Source organism: Pagrus pagrus (genome assembly GCF_965226575.1).
Source record: "Pagrus pagrus genome assembly, contig: HAP1_SCAFFOLD_62, whole genome shotgun sequence".
Taxonomy (NCBI): Eukaryota; Metazoa; Chordata; class Actinopteri; order Spariformes; family Sparidae; genus Pagrus; species Pagrus pagrus.
The window spans coordinates 153,513-172,500 of record NW_028175401.1 but is presented as its reverse complement, the minus strand read 5'-3'; the positions used below and the strand labels follow the sequence as shown (position 1 = coordinate 172,500).

General features: G+C 42.3%; 1 protein-coding gene across 10 annotated transcripts in view; it reads right to left on the bottom strand.

Annotated features, from left to right (window-relative positions):
* LOC311253889 (uncharacterized protein) overlaps positions 1 to 18,988 on the bottom strand; it is a 49,548-nt gene that overhangs the window by 4,022 nt on the left and 26,538 nt on the right. For 2 of the 10 annotated variants that reach the window (XR_014622013.1, XR_014622014.1), the window contains exons 6-7: positions 16,071 to 16,726; positions 10,694 to 15,554 (exon numbers count right to left, since the gene is read on the bottom strand). The exons of 1 other annotated variant lie outside the window; for it this stretch is intronic. Coding sequence is in view for 2 of the 9 variants with exons in the window: in XM_084384355.1 (XP_084240481.1) it covers positions 16,094 to 16,127; positions 16,423 to 16,726; positions 17,952 to 18,070 (457 nt within the window). In the remaining 7 variants the exon portion in view is untranslated. Of the gene's footprint in view, positions 1 to 10,690; positions 15,555 to 16,070; positions 16,727 to 17,951; positions 18,071 to 18,988 lie in introns of those variants that run through there. 7 more of the 10 variants (XR_014622009.1, XR_014622010.1, XM_084384355.1 and 4 more) reach the window with 6 other exon arrangements.

Here is an 18,988-nt window from a genome sequence, read left to right as displayed (position 1 = left end):
TGCTGGTTCAGTATGCCTTCAATTTTGAATAAATCCCCAACAGTGTCACCAGCAAAGCACCCCCACACCATCACACCTCCTCCTCCATGCTTCACGGTGGGAACCAGGCATGTAGAGTCCATCCGTTCACCTTTTCTGCGTCGCACAAAGAAACGGTGGTTGGAACCAAAGATCTCAAATTTGGACTCATCAGACCAAAGCACAGATTTCCACTGGTCTAATGTCCATTCCTTGTGTTCTTTAGCCCAAACAAGTCTCTTCTGCTTGTTGCCTGTCCTTAGCAGTGGTTTCCTAGCAGCTATTCTACCATGAAGGCCTGATTCACACAGTCTCCTCTTAACAGTTGTTCTAGAGATGTGTCTGCTGCTAGAACTCTGTGTGGCATTGACCTGGTCTCTAATCTGAGCTGCTGTTAACCTGCGATTTCTGAGGCTGGTGACTCGGATGAACTTATCCTCCGCAGCAGAGGTGACTCTTGGTCTTCCTTTCCTGGGGCGGTCCTCATGTGAGCCAGTTTCTTTGTAGCGCTTGATGGTTTTTGCGACTGCACTGGGGGACACTTTCAAAGTTTTCCCAATTTTTCGGACTGACTGACCTTCATTTCTTAAAGTAATGATGGCCACTTGTTTTTCTTTACTTAGCTGCTTTTCTATCAGCTGTGTATCCACCTGACTTCTGCACAACACAACTGATGGTCCCAACCCCATTTATAAGGCAAGAAATCCCACTTATTAAACCTGACAGGGCACACCTGTGAAGTGAAAACCATTTCAGGTGACTACCTCTTGAAGCTCATCAAGAGAATGCAGAGTGTATGCAAAGCAGTAATCAGAGCAAAAGGTGGCTACTTTGAAGAAACTAGAATATAAGGCGTATTTTCAGTTGTTTTACACTTTTTTGTTAAGTACATATTTCCACGTGTTAATTCATAGTTTTGATGCCTTCAGTGTGAATCTACAATGTCAATAGTCATGAAAAGAAAGGAAACTCATTGAATGAGAAGGTGTGTCCAAACTTTTGGTCTGTACTGTATATATGTGTATATATATATATATATATATATATATATATATATATATATATATATACACACACATATATATATACACACACACATATATACACATATATATATACACATATATACATATGTATATACACACACATATACATATATATACATATATGTGTGTGTGTGTGTGTGTGTGTATATATAACTGATATCATATATATATATATAGCCTACATACACATAGGCTACACACACACACACACACAAAGACACACACACATTGATTGACAATAGTTAAAACATATCTCAATGTACAATGAACATGATACATAATATGCCACAATGGATAATGTTCGTCGAAGTAGATTTTATATGAAGTAATGTATTCTTGTGTTCTCCTAGTAAAGGAAGCCTGTCAGTAAGTATTGTTTAGTTGGTTGGCTCAAAGTTTCTGCTATCGATTAGTCAGACTGGCTACGGTGGCTGGGCTAACAGTAGCCATGTTAGCTAAGGCTATCGCTTTCATTAGCTTTAAGTAGTGTATAGGCCCAAATTTAGACATATTACTTTGCTATCATATCGCAAGAATCCCAAGTGTAATTACTGTCTATATGCCTACATCCCACCAACATAACATCCAAAAGAAACACATAGCCTACGTTCCTTTATTTACGGCAATGTGTTAAGTTAGCATTGTCAAAAAAGACTACAACAATGTATACATTTACGGCAGCACTTGTCGTAAAACCAGCCCAGTGGCATTACATTTGCATATCCATCAGGGGACGGTACCCATCCAACAGTCTCTCAGAAGCATAACGCTCTCTAGCGGCACACACCGTCATGTGTCGGCGGAATATCAGCGGCATAACAGCGGCACACCACTCCGAGGAACGGTATAAGAGTCTGGGGATCGGTAAAAGCCGCTGAGCAGCAATCGACATAACTTTGGCCACCTCTCCGAGGAACGGCATAAGGCTAGGCATCGGTATAAGCCGCTGAGCAGCAATCTACATAACTTTGGCCACCTCTCCGAGGAACGGCATAGGACTCTAGGCATCGGTATAAGCCGCTTAGCAGCAATCGACATAAATTTGGCCACCTCTCCGAGGAACGGCATAAAGCTAGGCATAGGTATAAGCCGCTGAGCAGCAATAGACATAACTTTGGCCACCTCTCCGTGGAACGGCATAAGACTCTAGGCATCGGTATAAGCCGCTGAGCGGCAATCAACATACCTTTGGCCACTTTTCGATCTCGGCGTCACTCACATGTGATGTGCAAATTTTGTCAAACACAGCTGTCATTTCATGGCAGCACTACAGCCATGCATGAGCACCTGAAACGTAAGCACCCTGGAGCTGTGGTGGCATGTACGCCAGAAGGGTAAATTCACGAGTTGAACCGATAAAAGTTATTTGTCTTCGTTATCAGTGACTTACAGCCGTAGCCTATCTGTTTTGTAGTGGTTTGTAGCATATCGTCGCTGTCAAGCAGAAGCCTCCTATCTTCAATATATGGTATTAAATTTACGTGTCACTGTACAGTGGGTACTAGTTTCATTTGGAGGATTTCACGCATGAGTCACGGGAGAGTCACACAGATTTTTTTTTTGGAGGAGTAATTGTGTTTTCACCAGAAGCTGCAATGTGCCCAAACAACCGCCAGGTGGCATCTGTGAGCAGCAGGACGCCTCCATAAGACAGCAGCACGGGGCAGTGAGCACAAATGGGGAATGCAATATAATAATAATACAGCATGGGCGAGCGGTCTTAATAAGCTATAAATGCAGTGCATGCCCAAGCCCTTCAATAAAAATAATTGAAAATATTAATCTGGCAGTGTGTTCAATTATACAATACCTTAGTTCTACTGTTTTGGTCTTAAATCCGTGCCTAATCTGTCCCGTTTTGCTTGCGAAAAGCTGGAAAGCTGACAGCTTGTTTCGCGCGTGCGCACTGTGACACAGAGTAGTACAGTTACTGCTAGAGGCTGTGTTTACTGTAGATGAGCATTTTGAATGGCAAAAAAGCTGTCAGTGAAGCAGCTTATCTGCCAACGCGCATGCGCAAAACTGACTTGTTTGAATTGTTCAGCGGGAAACTGTCAGTGGTTCATTTCATCGTGTAGCCCGGTCAAAATGAGTGAAAATATTAATTCTATTCAGTCTTTGCGTTCAGTGCCGTTTTCGCGGAGAACTTTTGAGGAAAAGAAAACTATAATTTCAAGTGGACGGCCTACTCCTGAAGTAAGTATCACAAAAACTGGCCGACCCCCCCTCCCGTCAAACGATCCGGTCTGACAGTGACATATTGCCTGTTCATTCATGAAAACCATCTCGAAACACTCTGTCAAACAAGTGTCAGATCTGTCAATCTGCGGCGCTACTAGCCTAGTTCGCTCATTTTAAAAACACACCGGCAGCAGCGCCTACTGATCTGAGACGTGTCACGTGAGTTACTGTAAATGCTGTGTGGAAAACCAGCTGTGGTCTGTGATTGAGGTGCAGAAGGGTGAGTTTGGAGCTGACGAGAGGATCGCGCTGACGACCGTTTCATTACATTTTTCTCATTGAAAAACTATACAACTGGCATTTAGATTATGTTCTGCACAAAAAAATAAGTGAAATAATAACAATTCGGTTTTAGCAATCAACCGCTTATAGTGATCAAATGTACTCTGGACCAACGTGATCACTATAAGCGGTTTCCACTGTAGTAGTTAAAAACCATATTATATTTTTTATTAATAAATAAATACCCCCCTTACGGGCGCGCATGGTATTGACACTTCAGCATGACCACAGTAAAAGGTCACCGCTCGCCACTGTAATACAGTATAGTTTTTCAATGAGACAAATGTAACGACGGCAGCTACAGTATACGTCTCACTCTCTTTTTTCGGTCCTCAGTCTCGTCAGCTCGAAACACACCCGTCTGTATTTTTAAAATGAGCGAACTACTGTACAGTAGTGCCGCAGATTTCTCATTCCCCACCTTGTTTGATTGAGTGTGTTGATGGATGATTTCTCATGAAGGAACGGGCAATAGCCTGTGTCACTTTTTTTAATTTCAAGTCAAGCGGGGAGGGGGGGATCCTTGTACCTGGGTTACTGTTACCAAGTATACGGAAATAAAAGTAGCGAAGCTCCGGACAGAGTTGCGGTGATTGTATCCACTTTATGATAGGCTACTGTAGATTATGAAAACACATGAGTCTATCACAACAAGGGATTTTCCAGATCAAATCCGTTGGATTATCCATACGAGAGGTAGACTGCCGGTTCTCACGGCCCGGACTTCTGCCAATAGTTTTTTTTTTTTTTGGAGGGTGTGTGTGTGCCGAGCGGACCCCTTTAGAGAGACACGCGTCTGTATGGGACAGGCTTTTATTTAATTTAGAACAAACCTTATGCTCAGCAAAAATTTCTTAGGTCGCCGGATCTGAACCCGATCGAGTTAGTCTGGGCTTCAATGAAACGCTACATTCGCTGTGAGGCCAAACCCAAAAACAGAGATGAACTGATCTCCGCAATAGAGTCATTTTGGAAATATAAGATCACCAAAGAGGCCTGCAACAAATACATAGATCACTTGGACAAAGTCATTGAACAGGTCATAGCATTAAAGGGAGGACCGACTGGCATGTGACTGCATGGCAGACGGCGAAAAATGCCCAGGGCCGAAGGATCTCCTGCTGAAAGACTGATGCGCACACTACGCAGATCTGAGGACACACTCTGCTTTAAATTACCTACTGTATATCATACTGCACTGTTCTGTATACCTGTCGATTTTTTAAACAAAAATGTTTTATTTGAAGTACGTAGGCTACCATGTATATATCTTATATTTTTGGGAAGTCTGAATTCCAGTCACTACACATCTTATGAACGTGATGTAAAGTAATAACTTTATTTTTTTATATATATTTTTTTTAAATGCAGCCTCTAAAACTAGAATGAAAAATATTTTCCTATGTTCCATCTTCTCGGCTCTATTGAAAGTAATGAGCTTAATAGACATATTAGCGCCTCCATTTATCTCTGACCAATAGGTGTGCTTGTAATAATTGCTGTGACGACAGCTGGACACAATGTAACACATTAGCATCCTCCATTTATCTCTGACTGTTGGAGCCATTTTGTATATTACACATAAGGTGATAAATAATTTAGATTTGTTGGATTTATTCTGATTTTGTATATTTGAGGTTATAAGAGTGCCTATTAGTTAATAACAACTGCGCTCTTCTTATTGGCTGAGATGTGCGTAACGTGATGCGTGCGTACTTTGGTTCAGTGATGATTATGGAGGCGAGGAGAGCACACTAGTTTTTGACCGTGCTAATGATTATTGCCTGATTTTGGATTGCTACAGTTTTATTTTTTGTTGTAACTTGAATAAAGGTTTCAATAAACCCACGTGAGAAAGAACTGTGGAGTTTTTGTGGCCTAAGACACGCGTCAACTACATGCTCACGCTCCATAATTTTAGTGTGTGTTTAAAAAGTAAAAAGAGATGGAGTCACACTTACACTGACCAATGGGTGTGTTTGTGGATACTTCACTCAAGTACATTGTCAGACAAAAGTCCTGCCCCCCACAGTACTTCACACAGCTGTTTGCTTTGAACAGAAAAACCGGTTCCTACAGTAGCTCTCCTCACACTTTTCAGTTCATAAGTGAAGAAATTTCGTCGTGTTTCATGTAATAAATTTCACATGTAAGGGGAGCTGAACATACAGCCTCCATTCAGAACTCCAAGACACGTGCCAGATGCACAGAGGCATGCGTAAAACACAGATTGAGACCACTTCATGATGTTTAGTTATTTTTTTTAGTTCATTTTCGTTTCTTTTGGATTTTTGTGCGTATTACTGAGCTGTTTTGGTCCATGTTTGTAAGCCTTTTTTCCCCTGGATTATATTTTCTAAAGTTGCAACAATATAGTAATATAATATATATTGTTTTCGTTTCATTTCGTTAAGTATAAATCAATCAATCCATTTTCTTTGAAACTATGAGATTGTAGAGCACCTAAAAACCAAAGCACCAGTTCACTGTAGCGATTTTCATACACACACCCAGTCTCGCTTTCAATAAAACACACTCGCATTCTATTACAATCGGTGAAATATATGAAAACACAATTTAAAAAATGACAGTTGTTGCTCTAGTTTTTTGTTTGGGTAAGCTTCATATTTAAAAGCGCAATGTTCAGCTGTCAGAAATTAAAAGCAGCCTCCTCTTGTTATATTTGCAGCAACACTGTTGCTTCAGGCTGTGATCAGCTTTTTTGTATCGCTCATAGCCTACTTTCCATTAAAACAACCTGCTGCTCTTGGCTGAAATCAGCCCGTTGTGGCTCCATTCTACGATTAAAGTAGTATCAACAAAGTCACTGTTAACAAAATTAACATCTAATCTGTCCCTTCAAATTGTGTGTTTGGAGCAGCTGCAGACAGATGTGCATTAATGCTCCGCTCGTGAGTCCAGCTGCATCGGGTCCAGGCTGCTGGCACGACCGAAGCAGCTTAGAGACTGTTTAAACGAGCGATCGTGGGCTATAAGTGGATTGTTACATTCACGAGAACTTGCAGAAAATAGATATGAGACAATTTGCTAAAACTTGGAGCCAGACCCGGCCAGGCTACAGGAGAGATCAAAAATATGGAGGGGGACAGGACCCCCATGAGAACCACTGATCCTGTTGAACGTAACCACTGTGAAACAATAAAAAACAACATTGATCTGATTTACCGGCGTAGCGCTCCCTCTCTCCATTCACTCTCTAGCTCTCTCGACCACAGCTGCAAATTAAGTAGCCTATGGCCTATGAACAGCGCCACTCTCCATTGCAGCTATGTTGTGGTCAAATGTGGAATTATCCCCAAATCTTTTGAGCTGCATTTCAGTATGATGCTTCCACCTAGTGGCTACAATGTGACCTACAATTTCACGCAACGCGTGAATCACGCTTTCCGTGAGGGAAACCTCTATTTGAAACTAGTACCAACTGTAGGTAGTGAGCTACAAACCTACGAGCAAATAGAACGGAAATGGACATATTCATCCAATAGTGTGCAACCAAAAAGTGATTTATTAAAATTCAAAGTTATTAAAAATGCAACAGATCTCGAATGACAACAACAACTGCGGTTGTTGTGAACCCAAGCTCTGCCGTGCATCATAACATGACAAGAGGCCGGCTGGAGATAAGCTCTTTGAATACATTCATTGGTTAATAATGTATACAGACGTGAAGGGTGGCCAGTAAAATCGATTATAAAAAAATAGTCGAAAAAAGTCAAATTTGCAAATAAGAGGTTTTTGTCTGACAGCAACAATATCAGTAATAATTCATGTGTAGGATATTAAATCAGTACAAAACAGTAATAATATAAATTGGATAAGACACTGAATAGTAAACCTCCACTTAATGCAATGATTTATAACAATAATAATTCATTTGTAAGATATGTAATCAATTAAAAACTGTAATAATTACTATCAGGCATGACAACGTGATAATGCATAGATTTCAGCTTCTTAAATGATACACAATTCTGTTTTGTTCTCTCTTTTAGTAGTTCCAGTGCCAAGAAAAGGCGTGTAGATGACTTTGTTGTCAGAAGAGGCACATGAACCCCTCCAATGGCTCAAGTCTTGACAGAAAGCATCGTCAACATGATAGTCAATGACATCAAATCAAATCAAATTTTATTTGTATAGCCCAAATTCACAAATCACAGTTGCCTCAGAGGGCTTTACAATCTGTACAGAGACGACACCCTCTGTCCTTCGACCCTCGATTCGAGTGAGGAAAAACTTGCCCCAAAAAAAAGGCCCTTTTAACAGGGAAAAAAAAAATGCGGAAGAAACCTCAGGGAGAGCCACAGAGGAGGGATCCCTCTCCCAGGACGGACAGACGTGCAATAGATGTCGCATGTACAGAGCAGATCAACGAGATCACAATGTATTCAATTATAAGCGATGGTTGACAGGAGTGAAAGTACATTAAGATGTATTACAGCAATAATAATGAAATGCACATGGAAATGTGATTACTAGTGATAACAGTAGTAGTGATTAATGGTAAGGATGGTATGTAGTAATGCATTACAATAATAGTAGTGGAACGTATGTAACAGAGATGTGACTAATATTAGAGACAGTAGTGGTGGGTGTCAGGCAGGGTCATGGCAGTAGGCGCATCCACGATCAGGCAGGGCCATAGCAGTAGGCGCATCCACGATCAGGCAGGGCCATAGCAGTGGGCGCATCCACGATCCACGACCCGGGCGCGGCCAGGATCCATGGGAGCCTGTAGGACTAGAAAGCACAAGGACTCCGGGGAAGAAGTAAGTCAGTGACATGCAGAGATGGGGCATGTATACAGGCATAATGTATACAGATGGAGAGGAGAGGAGAGGGGAGGAGAGAGAAGCTCAGTGTGTCATTGTCCCCCAGACTAGGCCTATAGCAGCATAACTAAGAGCTGGTCCAAGACAGGCCTGGGCCTGTCCTGGCCCAGCCCTAACTATAAGCTCTTATCGAAGAGGAAGGTCTTAAGTCTATTCTTAAAGGTAGAGAGGGTGTCCGCCTCCCGGACCAAAACAGGAAGATGGTTCCACAGAAGAGGAGCTTGATAACTGAAGGCTCTGGCTCCCATTCTACTTTTGGAGACTTTAAGAACTACAAGTAATCCTGCGTTCTGGGAGCGTAATGCTCTAGTTGGGTGATAGGGTAGTATGAGCTCCTGGAGATATGATGGTGCCTGACCATTAACAGCTTTGTAAGTGAGGAGAAGGATTTTAAACTCTATTCTTGATTTTACAGGGAGCCAGTGCAGAGAGGCCAATACAGGAGTAATATGATCTCTTTTCTTAGTTCCTGTCAGTACACGTGCTGCAGCATTCTGGACCAGCTGGAGACTGTTTAGAGACTTGTTAGGGCAGCCTGATAATAGAGAATTACAATAGTCCAGCCTGGACGTAACAAATGCATGGACTAGCTTTTCTGCGTCTTTTTGAGACAGGATGGGCCTGATTTTTGCAATGTTACATAGATGAAAAAATGCAGACCTTGAAATTTGTTTTATGTGGGAGTTGAAGGACATATCTTGATCAAAGATAACTCCCAGATTCCTGACGGTGGTGCTGGAGGCCAAGTTAATGCCATCCAAACTCGCTATATCATTAGATAATGCATCTCTAAGGTGTTTAGGACCAAGTACTATAACTTCGGTTTTATCTGAGTTTAACAGCAGAAAATTGCAGGTCATCCAGGTCTTAATGTCCTTGAGACATGCATGGAGGTTAGTAAGCTGATTAGTTTCATTTGGCTTTATTGATAGGTATAACTGTGTATCATCTGCATAACAATGAAAGTTTATGGAGTGTTTCCGAATTATATTTCCTAGAGGGAGCGTATATAAGGTGAATAGTATGGGTCCAAGCACGGAGCCTTGAGGAACACCATGACTAACCTTGGTATACAGGGATGACTCATCATTAACATGTACAAACTGAAATCGATCCGATAAATGGGACATAAACCAGTTTAATGCGGGTCCTTTAATGCCAATTAAGTGTTCCAGTCTCTGTAGTAGAATGTGATGATCAATGGTATCAAATGCAGCACTAAGATCTAGTAAGACCAGGACAGAGACAAGTCATTCGTCAGAAGCGATGAGGAGGTCATTTGTAACTTTCACCAGTGCCGTCTCTGTGCTATGATGTGCTCTAAAACCTGATTGAAAATCCTCATATAAACTATTTTTATGAAGAAAGTCACATAGCTGGTTGGCGACCGCTTTCTCAAGGATCTTGGAGAGGAAAGGGAGGTTGGATATAGGTCTATAGTTGGCTAAAGCTTCTGGGTCAAGATTAGGCTTTTTAAGGAGCGGTCTAATTACAGCTAGTTTAAAGGATTGTGGTACGTATCCTGTTAATAGAGACAGGTTGATCATTTCTAGTAGAGATGTGCTAATTAAAGGTAAAGTTTCTTTCAGCAACCTAGTTGGGATGGGGTCTAGGAGACAAGTTGTTGGTCTAGATGAAGAAACCATCGAAGTTAGTTGGTGGAGGTCGATGGGAGAGAAGCAGTCTAAATATAAGTCAGAATTTACAACTGTTTCTGAGGTTCCTGTGTTTAAAGATACAATAGTGCCAGTTGAGGGCAAGCGATGATGGATTTTGTCTCTAATAGTTAAAATTTTATCATTAAAGAAGCTCATGAAGTCATTACTACTGAGCGTTGTAGGAATACATGGTTCAGTAGAGCTGTGACTTTCTGTCAGCCTGGCTACAGTGCTGAAAAGAAACCTGGTGTTGTTTTTGTTTTCCTCTATTAATGACGAGTAATAGCTTGCTCTGGCATTGCGGAGGGCCTTCCTATATATTTTAAGGCTATCTTTCCAGGCTAAGCGGGATTCTTCCAAGTTGGTGGAACGCCATTTCCTTTCAAATTTCCGTGATGTTTGCTTCAATTTGCGGGTATCCGAGTTATACCAGGGTGCTAACCTCCTGTGCTTTATAGGTTTCCTTTTCAGGGGGGCAATAGAGTCCAGTGTTGTTCGCAATGAGCCTGCAGTGCTATCAACAAGATGATCGATTTGTGAGGAACTGAGGTTAGCGGAGGAGTCCTCTATTATATTAAGACATGGCATTGAATTTAGTGCCAGCGGTATAATTTCCTTAAATTTAGCTACAGCACTATCAGATAGACATCTAGTGAAGGAGTTTTTGCCTAATGGTGTGTAGTCCAGTAATAGAACTTCAAAAGTTATTAAGTGATGGTCTGATAAAAGAGGATTCTGTGGAGAAACTGTTAGATTTTCAATCTCGATACCATAAGCTAGAACAAGGTCAAGGGTGTGGTCAAAACAGTGAGTTGGTTTATGTACACACTGAGAGAAGCCAATGGAGTCTAATAATGAGATAAATGCAGTACTAAGGCTATCATTAACGGCATCCACATGAATATTAAAATCACCTACAATAATTACTTTATCTGATTTGAGGACTATACTTGATAAAAACTCAGAGAATTCAGATAAAAACTCTGAGTAAGGACCAGGTGCTCGATACACTACAACAAATAGAACTGGCTGTAAAGTTTTCCACGTTGGATGTGAAAGACTCAGAACAAGGCTTTCAAATGAGTTATAATTTAATTTAGGTTTAGGAATGATTGACAGACTTAAGTCATAAATAGCTGCAACACCACCTCCTCGGCCGGAGCCTCGAGGAATGTGAGTATTAATATGACTGGGTGGAGTGGATTCATTCAGGCTGACATATTCTTCAGGATGCAGCCAAGTTTCAGTAAGACAGAATAAATCAATATTACAGTCTGAAATTAAGTCATTTACTAGTACAGCTTTCGATGACAGGGATCTGATATTTAGGAGTCCGCATTTAATTCTCTTGTCTTGTTTTGAGATTGCAGAGTTGCTGTTAATTTTTATTAGATTTTCATGCACAACTCCTCTTCTGTGGACTTTTGATTTGATTAATTTAATTAATTTAGGTGGTCGGGGGGCAGACACAGTCTCAATGGAGCAACTGATCTAATGGAAGCTCAGAGAAGCGTGTAAGACTGCAGCTCTGCCTCCTGGTCTCAACTCTGGGTTGTCAGGCTGGTTGTTGGCTAATGAAATGGGTTAAATTTCTAGAGATGAGAGCCGCTCCGTCCAAAGTGGGATGGATGCCGTCTCTCCTAATGAGACCAGGTTTTCCCCAGAAAGTCCGCCAATTATCAACAAAGCCCACATCGTTTGCTGGACACCACCTTGACAGCCAGCGGTTGAATGATGACATGCGGCTGAACATGTCATCACTGGTTAGGTTTGGCAGGGGCCCGGAGAAAACTACGGAGTCCGACATTGTTTTGGCATAGCTACACACCGACTCAACATTAATCTATCTTATAGACGTCCTTAAATCAACTAAGAGCAAGATTGCCCTGACAGCTGATGCCTGGACCAGTATTGCCACAGAGGCATATTTTGGCATCACTTGTCACTTTAAGTGATGACTGGGAACTCACTAGCTTCTGCCTCACCACCATGCCACTGGAAGAACGACACACTGGAGTTAACATTGCTGCATGGATTGAGTATGCCATGGCAAGGTTTGAGGTCCCTGCTAGCAAGATTGTGGCTGTTGTCCATGACAATGGCTCCAATGTTGACACAGTGCTGGCTGCAAACATTTTGAAAGAAAAGCATGGGTGGAATTCAGTCCGCTGTGCAGGCCACACTTGGCCACAATAGGTGATCGGTCATGCTCTGAAACATCCTCAGATCACTAAAACACTAGGAGCAGCGAGGTGTCTTGTAGAGCACTTCAAAAGAAGTGAACTAGCCTCAAGCAAGCTGAAGACCAAATAGAAACAAATGGGAATCCCAGAGAAGAAATTTATCCAAGATGTCTCTACTAGGTGGAATAGCACCTTTTACATGGTGACTCGTCTGCTAGAACAGAGATGGCCGCTGACTGCAACATTGTCTAACCCAAACAGTAACACAGAAAGGGAAACAGCATCTCGACCTGAAACCAGACCAGTCGGCCTTGCTTGAGGAACTGGCAAAAGCTCTTCAGGCCTTTGAAAGTGCCACTGTCTACCTGAGTGGTGAAACCTATGCTACCGCCTCTGCCCTGCCTCCTCTGGTCAGAGGGCTTCAGAAGTCCACTCAGACCACCTATGATACAGCTTCTGTTTCTGGCATTCCAGGCAGCTGCTTCACAGGAGACAACTGCACGCTGGTCCAGAGAAGTCACTGTCAAAGATGACAACACAAACACACAGATCATTGCAGCTGCACTGGACCCGCGTTTTCAGAAACTGAACACTGAACCTGGTGTCAGAAATTTCAAAGTAAAGTCCAATCTCTTGCCTTACAGTCCATGCAAGAAGAAACTGCAAAGAGGCAGTGTGCCAGTGAGAATGAGGAAGCCATTACATGTGCTAAGAGAACTTCAAATGGGTCTCTTGATTCACTGTTTGGATGTGACTCCTCAACAGATACTGACAGTGAGACTGCTGAACAGGATGCTCACAACCAAGCTATCACCAACGAGGCAAGATTTATGTGTTTAAATAAGAACAGTTCTTATTAATTAACATTTAACATCAACTGTAACATGCCATACTTTTTCACAAGCCTAATTTTCATCTGTTGTCCCATTGCAGGTACTGATGTACTTTAATCCCCTATCTTGGTGGAAGTCAAATGAAGCAAAATATCCAAGTCTTGCATCATTAGCCTGGTCATTCTTGTGCATTCCTGCCACTTCTACTCCTTCTGAGCGACTGTTCTCAGCTGCTGGGAACATAACCTCCAAGAAGAGAGCCAGCCTCACACCTGAGTATGTTGATATGCTCACATTCCTGCATTGCAATTTGAAGAATTTGTGAATTATACAGTCATTTGTACTGGATTTTTTTTAATTTTATTTACATTTACTAGTTTTATTTGAAATTTTGGACTTGGCAGCACTATTTCAAAAAGGTATAGTTATAGTATAGTAAAGTTATTTGTACATTATGTTTTTGTTATCACAACTTGCACTTTAATGTATTATTTTGTCAATTTATGTTTCATTAAAATAACAATTTAAAAATGCAGTTGTTTCAAAATATTATGTTTTCAAATACATGTTTCATGGGTTTTTAATTTGCTCTGAGAATATGAGGTAAAGTCGAAAATAATTGTGACTAATCGAAAAAATAATCGTTAGATTAGTCGACAACCAAAATAATCGTTAGTTGCAGCCCTAGTGTTGGCCTTGTATGGCTATTTCCTGGGTTAAAATCCCAGGTGGCGTTGTTGACGACACACACTACACATACACACGCTCACACAAACACACACTCAGACCCGCTCTCGCCACAGTGGCATTAGCATTAGCATCTAGCTGCTCAGGTGATGGCTGGGGCCTGTCGCAGCCCGTTTTAGAAGCATCATTTCTCCCTCGGCCTGCCATCATAGAGTGTCCGCAAGTAAAAAAATAAGTTTACCTATAGTAAAAGGCTGCAGTATTAAGGCTTAAAGCTGGCAGAAAAAATACAAAAGTGTAATATAAAAGTGTAAAAAAAAAAAAATATCATTCCAGCGGAGCCTCTGTGAAACGTGTCTTACATCTTCCTCGTTCCACCAGGGGTCCCCCCCACTGTTGAAATTTAACCGCCGCTGCTAAGGAGAGGAGAGGAGGAGAGGGGAGAGTGCATAGAGGGCTGTGTTTTACCTCAGACATTTATTCTATTAATTATTTTGCATTATGGACGTTTCTGAAGGGGCTATGCCCATAATGAGTCTTAGTGTGATCAGCACTCTACAGAAAATATCAGTTGAACAGGCGGTGCTTCAATCTGGTCCAGGACACATGTGCTTACACAGTGCTAAAAGAATGTGGTCACGTGTGGCCAAGACCACCACTGACTGCGGTCTGAGTCATAAAATCCTAAGGCATTCACACCTGTACTTGGAGCTGTCCACTTATGAACAGGCGCTCACAACAAATAATACCAGGCCTGACCAGCTTGTTTGTTTTAGTGCTGCATCACTAGACTAACAAGAAGCTTCTTTCCACAGGCTGTGAGACTCGATTCATCCTCAGCACTCCACCATGAAAAATAGTTTCCATTTTATGACTAATCTAACCAGATAACAGAAATTCTGACCCGATGACCGGCATTAAGAATGATTACAATAACGTAAAGGTAGGATTTTGTAATATTTTGTTTAGGACAGCAACCGATGGTTATTTTCATGCTGGTTGTTTTCTCCATTAATCCTTTGATCGGTAAAAATATTGAGAACTGTGGTCACAGTAAGCCAGAGGCCCAAGTGACACCTTCACAATGTCCAGTCCAAACCTGAACATTATAAATACAATGAAATGATTTAAAGGAAACGCAGCAAATGTCATACCAGCTGTAAAGCGGCAACCACATGATTTTACTGGAAAAATAACTGAAACCACTATCAAAATTGTTATCAATTAATTTTCTGTCAATCAACTGATTAATCAAATATAAGCAATATATGTAAAAACTGATGAATACTTGAATTTATAACAAACCATATTGTATAAGCCCTTCATTTTTGTGCAAAAAAAATAATAATTTCCAGTGTAACTGGTAATAACTATAGCTGTCAGATAAATGTAGTGGAGTAAAAAGTGCAATATTTGCTTCTAAGATGTAGTAAAGTGGAACTTTAAAAGTAATATGAAAAGAAAAGGCTAAATTTAAGTACAAGTATCTCAAATTTGTAATTAAATACATTACTTGACTAAATGTACTAGGGTGCCACCAGACTGAGGCGTGCGTTTTTTAAATTTATTTTACACACCCAGATCTACTTATGTTACTCCAAATAAATGAAAATGTTTCAAAATTCACTTTTGGAAGAAGGTTTCCTGGCACCGACTCCAGATGCTCCATCCTCTGCTGATGGTTGTTTGCGTCTCTTGTGTGTTGGTGGGATGTTATCCCCCTCATCAGCTGCAATAGTTTACTCTGCTGATGGTTCTATGAAATACAAAATATTCAGTCAGACATGTGAGAATGACCACAATTACGGCTGGATGGTACAGCAAAAAATTATCCACAGGCAGGTTTAAGGTGGGTCACAGAGGTGGTTCTTTATTCCTCCACCTCAGCAAACAGCATAACACATCAGTACCACCTCCCCCAGGTTGTTAAAATGGCCCCCATTTATAGGGTGTCACAGCTAATGACCCTGGAAGATTCCATCCACAGGGATCCACTGCCTATCAACATGTTTAACCCACCATTTTTATTCCTATATTTACACCACCTTATCAGTAACAAATACACACCCTCATTTGCCTCCCCTAACAACAAAAATACACATCCCACTTTGTCTTTTTTCCTGGGGGAAGCCTTTTGCCTGCACACCCTGAAGACAAACACTGGTGAGTAAACAATACACTTGACTTCTTCACTGCATGCACTTATTGAGCAACACAATACACATTCTTAGCTTAGCTCCTTGTTGAAGGAATTAACACATTTAATATGCACCTTTAACCCTCTGTCCCGCTGCTCTAGGTGGAGCTGCGTGGCCCACACATCACCCACCTGTAAAACCAAGACCCGACCAAGGACAATAAACGTTCAATAAATACGATAAACATATCCATACAAATGTGCAAAAAACAGTGTTAAAATGTATTGTGCAAATCTCCAATAAAGTGCTGTTGCTCCTCTGCATATGTAGTCACACTCAGTCCATAGTGCGTGGTGCCATGTGTGCAAAGCCTGGTGACGATGTGCTCTTCGTCAGATTTCCTCCTCCCTCTCCCCAAAGAGAACAGTACCTCATTCCTCTGACATTCTGGACAGACAGTCCGCCACCACATTTGACTTCCCTGACCTGTAGTGCACCGTGAAGTCATAGGGCTGCAGGGCCAGGTACCACCTAGCGATGTGCATGTTGGCATCCCTCATGCGATAAAGCCACTGCAAAGACCGATGATCAGTTTCCAGGAAGAAGTGCCGCCCCAGCAGATAATATCTGAGGGTGTCGATGGCCCACTTCATCGCCAAGCACTCCTTTTCCACTGTAGAGTACCTTTGTCTCTCTGTCCAGCAGCTTCCGACTCTCCTTCCACCACCACCTCCTCTCCTTCCACCTCCTGCAGAAACACTGCTCCCAGGCCCACTCCAAAAGTGTCCGTCTGAATGAATGAATGAATGAATGAATGAATGAATGAATCTTTTATTGTCATTATACTGGGTGTACAATGAAACTTTGTTAGACTATTCTCGGTAAAAGACAATTAGTTAGACAATATAAAACATATATTAAAAAAAATTAAAAAACATAAAAGGCACACATGGAGATCAACAGAACAAGACAAGAGCAGCAGTATATATAAAATACAATGTCTGTGCAGCAGAAAGGTATCAGTGCAGCTTCAAATAATGATAATAATAATAATAATAATAATAATAATAAGTGATAGCAGCAGCATGTATAACATGCGTGTGTATAACAGTGACTGTTATGATAGAAGTGGGATGATGTAGGCAACAGCTCTGGGGTAGAAGCTGTTTCTTAGTCTGTTTGTTTTGGTTCTGATTGTCCTGAACCTTCTGCCAGATGGTAACAGCTCAAACATGGAGTGACCGGGTGTGGGGTGTCTCTAAGGATGCTGAGGGCTTTCTTGTTGAGCCTTTTTGTGTAAATGGTGTCCAGTTCGGGGAGCTTCAACCTGATGACGCGCTGAGCCACCTTCACCACACGATAGAGACTGTAGCGTTCCGCGGCTGTACAGCTGGCGTACCACACTGTGGCGCTGGTGGTCAGGATGGACTCGATGGTGCTTCTGTAGAAGTTGAGGAGTAGTTTGGCCCGCTTCAGTTTCCTCAGGAAAAAGTCTCTGTTGAGCTTTATTGACCAGCTGCATGGTGTTGTTCGTCCATGCCAGCTGGTTCGACAGTGTGACTCCCAGAAACTTCAGCTTTTCTACATCCTTCACCGTCTCCCCATTTATGTGGAGGGGTGCGTACGGTTCCACCTTAGTCCTACAGAAGTCAGCGATCATCTCCTTGGTTTTAGAGGTGTTGAGGATGAGGTCGTTTGCTCCGCACCACTGTATGAGATGATCCACCTCATGCCTGTAAGCTGTCTCATCCTCCTCTGAGATCAAGCCAACTACAGTCGTGTCATCGGCAAACTTAATGACAGTGTCTGAGGGGTAGATGGGGGTGCCTCTATTTTCTGCAGCACCTGTTGCAGGTGCACCATATGCTCCTCCCATGATTGGCTGAAAATAACTACATCATCCAAATATGCAGCCACACAGTCAGATAAATCCCTCAAAACATGGTCCATTAGTCTTTAAAACGTGGCTGGCGCCCCCTGGAGACCAAATGGCATGACCTTAAACAGATACATACCAAATGGTGTTCTGAAAGCTGTCATCTCCTTGGCATCTGGTGCTAAGGCAACCTGCCAGTAGCCCTTGCTGAGGTCCAGTGTGGTGATGTACCGAAAGCTGCACACTGTATTCAGGTATCTGAAATCAATACAAAATCTGAGAGTACCATCTTTCTTTGGGACCAATACAATGGGCCTGCCACTCACTGTTATTCCCAGCTCCAACATCAGCCTAATTTCCTTTTGCAGCAGAGGAATCAACCGCTCAGGAATCCTGTAGCTTTTCTACTGCACTGGGGCATCTCCCTTCAGCCGAATCCTGTGCTGCACCAGTCAGGTGAAAGCTGGTGTCTCCCTGAAGAGTTCTGGGTCAAGCAGGGGCTTCGCCTCTGCCTGCTGGGTGAGAGACAGATGTGACAGGTCCACTTCTGGGCCCTCTGCTGTTGTGGTGGTAGCTGGGAAGAACTTGTCAACAGTATCCTCCTCCTGCACCTCACGGACCAAAAGCTGCTGGTGCACAGGCTCTGAACGCACCTGGACCTCCTCAAGCAGGTTAACATGAAAAGTCTGGTATCTTTTAAACCTGTCCGGCATAAAAAGTTCATGTGTGACCTTACCCGCACGTTTGCTGATTTCATATGGTCCATGCCACTTAGTCAGCAACTTGCTTTCACTGGTTGGCAACAACAACAACAGTACTTTTTGGCCTGGATGAAAGACCCGCTCTCTGGCCTTTTGATCATACCACACCTTCTGGTTTTGTTGAGCCGACTCCATGTGTTCATGTACAAGCGCCATCATCTTCTCCAGTCTCTCCCTCATTTTTACCACATATGCTACCACATTTTCTCCTTCTGGCTTCGAACTCTCCCAGTAATCTTTCAGCAGGTCCAGCGGTCCTCTCACCTGGTGCCCATACAACAGTTCAAACGGAGAGAAGCCCGTAGATGCTTATGGGACCTCTCTGTACGCAAACAGCAGGTATGGCAGCCAGCAGTCCCAATCCGAACCTGTGTGAGACACAAACTTGCGCAGCATGTTTTTCAGTGTCTGGTTA